This window comes from Castor canadensis, chromosome X, assembly GCF_047511655.1.
Source record: "Castor canadensis chromosome X, mCasCan1.hap1v2, whole genome shotgun sequence".
Taxonomy (NCBI): domain Eukaryota; kingdom Metazoa; phylum Chordata; class Mammalia; order Rodentia; family Castoridae; genus Castor; species Castor canadensis.
In genome coordinates this window covers 2,440,633-2,449,527 of record NC_133405.1, presented here as the reverse complement: position 1 = coordinate 2,449,527, position 8,895 = coordinate 2,440,633, and the positions used below count along the sequence as shown (strand labels likewise).

The 8,895-nt window shown below is 51.1% G+C and overlaps 1 protein-coding gene across 1 annotated transcript; it reads left to right on the top strand.

Moving 5' to 3' along the window:
• Positions 1 to 5,004: 5,004 nt before the first annotated feature.
• LOC109702881 (melanoma-associated antigen 10-like) lies at positions 5,005 to 5,714 on the top strand. Its single transcript, XM_020188119.2, has one exon. It carries the CDS (start codon positions 5,085 to 5,087, stop codon positions 5,712 to 5,714), a length of 630 nt encoding a protein of 209 aa, XP_020043708.2. The 5' UTR covers positions 5,005 to 5,084.
• The last annotated feature ends 3,181 nt before the right edge of the window (positions 5,715 to 8,895 follow it).

Below are 8,895 nucleotides of genomic sequence, written 5' to 3'. Positions count from 1 at the left end.
ACGTTGCCGGACTTCTAGAATCCTCAGAGGCTGAGGTTGCGCCGCGCTTCAGGTCCGTCCCTCAGAGGCTCAGCTTGTGAAGTGTTGAGGTGAGAGCTAAGGGCGGGCAGAGGAACATCTCACCCAGAGTTAGGGTCCCCAGATAATCTAGCTGCACCCCGGTTGTCAATCTGGCATGCGGGGCGGGGTGGGGAGGGAGGAGTAGAGGAACCTCTAGTCACGGGAGCTCGCTCGCCCCTCCCCCACCCCTCCTTCTGCCCCAGGGAATCCTGGGATTCACAGCTTTGGTGTGAGGAGGAGCGGGTCCGGGCTCTGGGAGGGAAGGAGGGGAGGACTGAAGATATACGAAGGAAACCCCACCCCCGAATAGAGAGTCCCCAGGTAATCCATCCCTGTCCCGCTTGTCACCCATGTCCCGCATGGGGGTGTCTAGTCACTGGAGCTCGCTCGCCCCTCCCCCACCCCTCCTCTCGCCCCAGGGAATCCTGGGATTCACAGGTTTGGTGTGAGGAGGGACGGGTCTGGGCTCTGGGAGGGAAGGAGGGGAGGACTGAAGACAGACAGAGGAAACCCCATCCCCGGATAGAGAGTCCCCAGGTAATCCATCCCTATCTCGCTTATCACCCTTGTCCCGCATGGGGGTGTCTAGTCCCTGGAGCTCGCTCGCCCCTCCCCCACCCCTCCTCCTGCCCCAGGGAATCCTGGGAGTCACAGGTTTGGTGTGAGGAGGAGCGGGTCCGGGCTCTGGGAGGAAAGGAGGGGAGGACTGAAGATATACGAAGGAAACCCCACCCCCAAATAGAGAGTCCCCAGGTAATCCATCCCTGTCCCTCTTGTCACCCTTGTCCCGCATGGGGGTGTCTAGTCACTGGAGCTCGCTCGCCCCTCCCCCACCCCTCCTCCTGCCCCAGGGAATCCTGGGATTCACAGCTTTGGTGTGAGGAGGAGCGGGTCCGGGCTCTGGGAGGGAAGGAGGGGAGGACTGAAGATGTACGAAGGAAACCCCACCCCCGAATAGAGAGTCCCCAGGTAATCCATCCCTGTCCCGCTTGTCACCCATGTCCCGCATGGGGGTGTCTAGTCCCTGGAGCTCGCTCGCCCCTCCCCCACCCTCCTCTCGCCCCAGGGAATCATGGGATTCACAGCTTTGGTGTGAGGAGGAGCGGGTCCGGGCTCTGGGAGGGAAGGAGGGGAGGACTGAAGATGTACGAAGGAAACCCCACCCCCGAATAGAGAGTCCCCAGGTAATCCATCCCTATCTCGCTTATCACCCTTGTCCCGCATGGGGGTGTCTAGTCACTGGAGCTCACTCACCCCTCCCCCACCCCTCCTCTCGCCCCAGGGAATCCTGGGATTCACAGGTTTGGTGTGAGGAGGGACGGGTCTGGGCTCTGGGAGGGAAGGAGGGGAGGACTGAAGACAGACAGAGGAAACCCCATCCCCGGATAGAGAGTCCCCAGGTAATCCATCCCTATCTCGCTTATCACCCTTGTCCCGCATGGGGGTGTCTAGTCACTGGAGCTCGCTCGCCCCTCCCCCACCCCTCCTCCTGCCCCAGGGAATCCTGGGATTCACAGCTTTGGTGTGAGGAGGAGTGGGTCCGGGCTCTGGGAGGGAAGGAGGGGAGGACTGAAGATGTACGAAGGAAACCCCACCCCCGAATAGAGAGTCCCCAGGTAATCCATCCCTGTCCCGCTTGTCACCCATGTCCCGCATGGGGGTGTCTAGTCACGGGAGCTCGCTCGCCCCTCCCCCACCCCTCCTCTCGCCCCAGGGAATCCTGGGATTCACAGGTTTGGTGTGAGGAGGGACGGGTCTGGGCTCTGGGAGGGAAGGAGGGGAGGACTGAAGACAGACAGAGGAAACCCCACCCACGGATAGAGAGTCCCCAGGTAATCCATCCCTGTCTCGCTTGTCACCCTTGTCCCGCATGGGGGTGTCCAGTCACGGGAGCTCGCTCGCCCCTCCCCCACCCCTCCTCTCGCCCCAGGGAATCATGGGATTCACAGCTTTGGTGTGAGGAGGAGCGGGTCCGGGCTCTGGGAGGGAAGGAGGGGAGGACTGAAGATGTACGAAGGAAACCCCACCCCCGAATAGAGAGTCCCCAGGTAATCCATCCCTGTCGCGCTTGTCACCCATGTCCCGCATGGGGGTGTCTAGTCACGGGAGCTCGCTCGCCCCTCCCCCACCCCTCCTTCTGCCCCAGGGAATCCTGGGATTCACATCTTTGGTGTGAGGAGGAGCGGGTCCGGGCTCTGGGAGGGAAGGAGGGGAGGACTGAAGACAGACAGAGGAAACCCCACCCCCGGATAGAGAGTCCCCAGGTAATCCATCCCTGTCCCGCTTGTCACCCATGTCCCGCATGGGGGTGTCTAGTCACGGGAGCTCGCTCGCCCCTCCCCCACCCCTCCTTCTGCCCCAGGGAATCCTGGGAGTCACAGCTTTGGTGTGAGGAGGAGCGGGTCCGGGCTCTGGGAGGGAAGGAATGGAGGACTGAAGACGGACAGAGGAAACCCCACCCCCGGATAGAAGGTCCCCAAATAACCCCTCTTGTCACCCCTGTCCTGCGTGGAGTGTCTAGTCACAGGAGCATGCTTGCTCCTTCCCCACCCCTCCTTCTGCCCCAGGAATTCCTGGAAGTCACAGCCTTTGTCTGAAATCTGTGAACAGAATAGGGTCCAGCTCTCTGAGGGTTCCAGATAAGACTTGAAGGTGTACAGAGGAAGCCATACCCACAGAGAGAGGTTTCACAAAATAATCTAGTCCTGCCTCTGTTGTTTGCTCCCACCTCTCCCACAGGTCCCATGCAGAGGTTAAAATCAGGGACTGCTGCTGCCCTTCTTCCACCCCTCTTCTGCCTCACGGGACAATAGGAATCAGAGTTTTCCACTGAGGATAGTGGGAAGGAGAGGCCAGGGCTCTGTGAGACTTGGGGGTAAGAACTGGACAGAACAAACTCCCCCAACATTAAGGATCCCAAATAATCCATCCACACCCTTACTGTTAGACATGCACAAGGAGCTTCTAATCAAGTGCTCACCCCTTCCTCTTCCACATCTCATTTTTTCCTCCCACGGGACCATGGGAGTCAGAATCTTGGTTTGAGGGGAACAGACAAGGCTTCACTCTTACTGATAAAGCTGGATGAGGGGCTTCTATTCAGATGACCACCTCTCCCTTTCCACACCTCCCTCCTTGTTCCCCCTCAAGTGACCATGGGGATCAGAACCTTGGTCTGAGGGGGACACATGAGACTGGCAGACGACAATTCTAGGTTCTAGTTGGAGGCAATGGAAAGGCCCTGAAAGAAGATGGATGGGTGCCAAATTCCCACTTTACCTCTGCTGTTTCCCCTGGGTAGCCTAGGCACCGTGACTAGGAGGTTCCCTAACTCTTGTTTTGTGGGGTCAGAAACCACTGTGGGTCTTGGACAGAGGGGATGGGGCCTAAACAGTGAGGGAGAGAACCTTAGACTCCAGGAGAAGGAGAACCCATGGAAATTCTGCATCTGCTGTCAGTCCAGGGAGTCCCCATGCAGGGTGACCAGGAAGGTGAAATACAACTTTTGCATGAAGGAACAGGATCTCAGGTGACCAGTGTGGAGACAGCCACTGCTGGCAGTCAAGCTGAGGACTTAGTAAGGACTGAGATGACCTGGAAGGGCCCAGTGCCACACTGCCTAGGAGTGCTGGAAGGTCCCACACATGTTAACATCTGTATTCGGGTCTGAGAGGTTAAGGCTTTGGTAGAAGGAATCGTGCCTCAGGAGAGTGAGAAAGGGCCCAGGTACTCTCAGGAGTCAAGATGAGACACAAGGCAGAACTGAGGGTCCCAGCCCTGCCCCTGCTTTCAAGCTGAGTCATGGCCTACAATTCAACTCTACAATCTGAGGGAGAGGGACACAGGTCTTTAGAGGGTTGGGATCATGCCTGGACTCAAGGGGAGAACTCACAGGGATGAATGAAGAAACTTTGCACTCCAGATCAGAGGGGGACCTCTATCCTCATTTTAGCAATGGCCAGAGAGGCCAGATGCAGGGCCCCTTCCCTTCTGCCTCTGAGGTATCAGGGAGGAGAGGGCCTTATTCTTAGGAGTGTGGCTTCTGAGGAGTGTCCCAGCAGGACCCTGGAGGAACAAGAAGACCCCTGATCTGAGACATGAAAAACCTATCATTCCTGTCAGGGCAGGGTGGCTCCAGGCAGGACTGTGGGAAGGAGATGCCACCCCTGCCTTCCTATTCAGAGATGGGTTAGGGGTCATGGAGATGGTTGCATTGACCTGCAAGATAGATGCGCACGTCAGCAGAGGGGAAGGGCACAGGTCTGGTGAGGAGTAAGTATGAATACTTTGGGGACAGGAGGACCCCTGGCCCCTGCTACTTCTGTCAGCCTGCAGGGGTGTCCAGATGAGCTTCATTATCTTTTCTCTCCCAGGTCTCAGGGAGCTTAGGGCCTGGAGTAAGAGGAGACACCAGGACATGAGAGGGAGCCAAGCCTGATCATCAGAAGGAGCTGTCCAGGATCTGCCAGGAGTCAAGGTGAGGAGAGAGGGAGTCCCCTCACCAAACACACATGACCTAAGTCCCTAACCTGCCATTCCACCAGCTAGAAGAAAATCTATGGGGTGTAGGGGGATTAGGATGCAGTTGTCAGTGAGGACAATCACGTACTACTTCTCTCCTCCAGGCCTGTGAGTCCCCATCCCCAAGCTCCTGCCCACCCTCCTGCTTGCTGTCCTCAAGGAAAGTCATGATGCCTCATGGTCAGAAGAGCCAGCAACCTAAGCTGGAGGGTAATACTCAGGCCCAAAGAGAGGCCCCGGGCCTGGTGGATGCGCAGGACCCTGTGGCTGAAGAGGAGGGGGCTACTGGTAACCCCTGTTTCTCCTCTACTCTTCTGATACCAGTCACTCCAAGAGATGTGCCTCCTGCTGGGACACTGTGTTGTCCCCAGAGTCCTCAGAGAGCCACCTGTCCCCCCGCTGGCTTGGTGTCCAGTCCAGGGAGCCAATTCAACCAGGGCTCCAGAAGCCGTGGAGGGGAAGGTCTGGTCCCCCGGAGCAGGCTGGTAAGCCCTGAGTCCTTAATGCGAGAAGCAATATCCTTGGTGCCATTCCTGCTCCTCAAGTATCAAATGAAGGAGCCAATCACCAAGGCAGAGATGCTAGATTATGTCAGGAGAAGTCACCAGGATTACTTCCCTGCAGTCTTCAGCAGAGCCTGTGATTGCTTGCATCTGGTCTTTGGCATTGAAATGAGGGAAGTGGACCCCTCCAGCCACTCCTATATCCTTGTCACTTCCCTGGGGCTGACATATGATGGGTTGCTTAGTGATAAGCAGGGCATTCCCAAGACGGGCCTGCTGATCATCACCCTGCGTATCATCGTTGTGGAAGGCAACTGTGCCTCTGAACAGGTTTTCTGGGAAGGGCTGAGTATGATGGGGGTTTATGCTGGGAGGGAGCACTACTTGTATGGGAATCCCAGGAAGCTCATCACTGAAGATTTTGTGCAGGAGCAGTACTTAGAGTACCGCCAGGTCCCCAACAGTGATCCTGCTTGCTATGAGTTCCTGTGGGGCCCAAGGGCCTATGCTGAAACCAGCAGGATTGAAGTCCTGAAACACAGGGCCAAGTTCAGTAGATGTGTTCCTAGGTTCCTCCAATCCCTGGTTGATCGGGCTTCTAGAAATGAGGAAGAGGGGGCCCAGGCATGAATTGTCCTCAGAAAGAACCACTGTGGGTCCAGGTGACATTGTTCCATAGCCTGGGCCACATTCAGTAGCTTCTTCTGCCCCATGTGAAATGAAGCTCATTGTTCATTTGTGTTTGGAGAGAGAAGTCAGTCTTCTCAGTAGTGGAGCCCCAGGTAGGCTGAGGGCATAATATTGTAGAAAAATTTTTGTCTTCCTGATTATTTAGGAGACGTTGAACTTGACCTGTGTTTCCCTTGGAAGTTTTCAGATGTCCCTTTTAATGGAAGGTTTACTTAGTTTCAGAATGGAAGGTTATGAAGGACAGTAGTCACACATTTATTGCTGTTAATATAGTTTAAGAGGGATTCTTGTTAATTTTTCAACCAACTGGGAAACCCATGTAGTTTTGTGACTTGGAGCAGGGTAACATGGCAGTGTGTGGCTATTTCCTTAGATGTGAGTAAGGACAGAACTCAAAAAAGTGTGAAGAGTAAGAGAAAGTAAGATCAATTCTAGCTTTCTCTTTGGTCTTCCTTGTGACGTTAAATAATATATGTATTTACCTGGATTTGCTTGGTTATCTGAGAATATAGATGAAATTATAACTGAATAAATAATTTCACAACTCACTGTCTCATTAGTTCTTCAAACTTCCGTTGAACCCCAGCTCTCTGGGAGGCCTTTGAGTATTGGCAAAGTTACTAGTACACTAGGGCATCCAGGCCCAGAATAATGGGAGAGATTAATAAGTAAGTAAGAAATTGAAAGTGGTGGAAACCATGAGCACACATACATCTTTCCAGAAGTTTGATGGTGGAGGGAGAAGGGGATAGATGCAATCAATGATTGCTGACGGATATAGGATCATAGAGGAGTTATGATGGTAACAAAAATGTAGATATATGTCCAAACTCACAAAAGTGTATATGCTGTGTACATTATTTATTTTTTGCATACCAATTTTGCCTCAATAAAGCTGGATAGAGAGAAAAACTTAGGCTATATATTTATGAGTTTAAATGAAGACTCAAGATAATCTTTTTCCCTATGATCATAGCAAATTGAATGTGTTTTCAAGGCTAATGAAGAAGACATTAGAGAAAAGGAAGTAAACAGTTGAGAGAGAGAGATGAGAAGACAAAGAGAAAGGCAATAGGTGTGTGAGGAATTGGAAATGTGCTTACGTGAACAGGAGGAGACACATCACTGAGGGTGAAGGTAAAGTGATCAGAGAAGACAATCATAAATTAATAAGGGGTCCCTGTCAGTGGAATGAGAGATGTAATTTCTTGCTTCTAACTTTTGACTGATTGAAAAATATTTAAATTATGTATATTAATGGCTACCCTATAATATTGAATGCATACCTGCACTGCACACTGTTTAAATCAAGTCACAACATATCTACCTGCTCGCTGATCACTTCATTATGGTGAAAACTTTCAAAATCCTTTCTTCCAGCCTTCTGAAGTGTACTGTGTAATTGTTCTCTATAGTTCCCCTACTAAGCAATAGCCCGCCAAAACTTCTTACTCCTATGTTACTGCAACATAGTACATGTTGATAGCCTTTTCCCCAAGACAAGTGCAGCTACTGATGGCCTGAATTTTGTCAGGAAGCACGTCAACTTTGTTTTCTGTAGGCATTAAGGATGACAGTTGATTTGGAGGGTTGAGGAAAGCAGAAAAGGTTTGAATTAGTGATTAGTGAATAAATATTATCAGGGTTTTTCTGGATAGCTTCTTAGCAATCATATCAGTCGTTTTTGAGCTTGACTCTCAGAGCTTAACTTCCAACTCTATCTGCTGGATGACAACTGGGGAAGTAGATCACTATGACCAGGGAAAATGGTTCCCTGGTATCAATGACTAGTCAACTGAGGATGAACCCTGATGTAATAATGAGGCCAATCATGGTTGATTGATTTTCCCCAGCTGGGATCAGGGTAGATTGTAAAACCAAAGAAATTATATTGTGGGCTATTGGTCCATCCAGGATTGTGGTTGTGTTGAGTGGATGCAGAGAAATGAGTGCAAAGTAATGAAGGATGCTGCAGACAGACTTGATCCACCATGATCAAGCAAGCTTCACTGGTCCACTAGGAATGAAAGCCTGGCTTGGGAGGGATAAAGGAAGGCTTGAAGGAAGCTGCTGGACTGGGATTAAAGAAATGCATCTCAGGACTGTAGGTCTATCTGAGATCAAGGAGAAGTGAAGTAGAAGAAAAGGTTGTGAGAGAGTTCAAAGTGTCAGAGCAGTGATCAAGGGAGGTCCTTTGAGGTCTGCTGATGATAGCTTACCTGGTCTTCAGCATCTGAGCTTTTAGACAGTGTTCCACATCTGTTTGCACCACTGACAACAGATGACAGCTCCGTAGATTCTAGTATCAGGTAATATTTGGCAGCAGGAGTGTAGGGAGTGTGTGAATAAGCTTAGAATTTCCAACTCTTTTTGAGATGGGGAAGGAATAATAAAATTAGAAACTAGAAGAATAAGATGGAGCACTTTCAAATGAAAGAAAGCACTACGAATGACTAATTAGTAAGAAGAAACTTTTGTCTCTTGGACCAACTGAGAGATCTGTATGCTTTGGAACACAGTGACGTTTTACAATTCCTTAGTAAGAGATGGGAGCACTATAGGGCATTTCAGATGTGCAATGGCATTAATTGGACTGAAATTGGTTCTGTTTCTCTCTCGCCATATATATGTTTATGATATCGCTCATTTATTCTATATGTAAATATAGAATAAAGGAGACTGACAAAATTAACACAGACCTGAGTGTTCAACGGAAACGATTTGTTTTCTTAATTACTTGGAGAAGGCTGGGACAAAGAAGATCAAATGTCAGGTTCTGGCACATGATAGCTTAATGATGTAGCAAGCTGGCCTGAGTCAGAGCTTCAGCCAAGGAATAGTCATCTCTATTGCCGTATGGCTGCACACTATCTGTGGAACCTCACAACCCTGGCACCCCTTGCTTAGTGGTAATGGGGCAAAGATGCTCTGGAGCCCTCTGGGGTCCATGGGGAACCAGTCAACCACCTGCTCTCCAGACTACTCTGAACAGCCCTGGCATTCCATTTGAACATTTTCTTCAGTCTGTTCCTGTGACAGACAGAATATCTTTAATACCCTCTTTCGATTTTTACTCTCCTTTGTCAACTGCCACAGTGCTTCTCCCACTTTAGTCACTAGA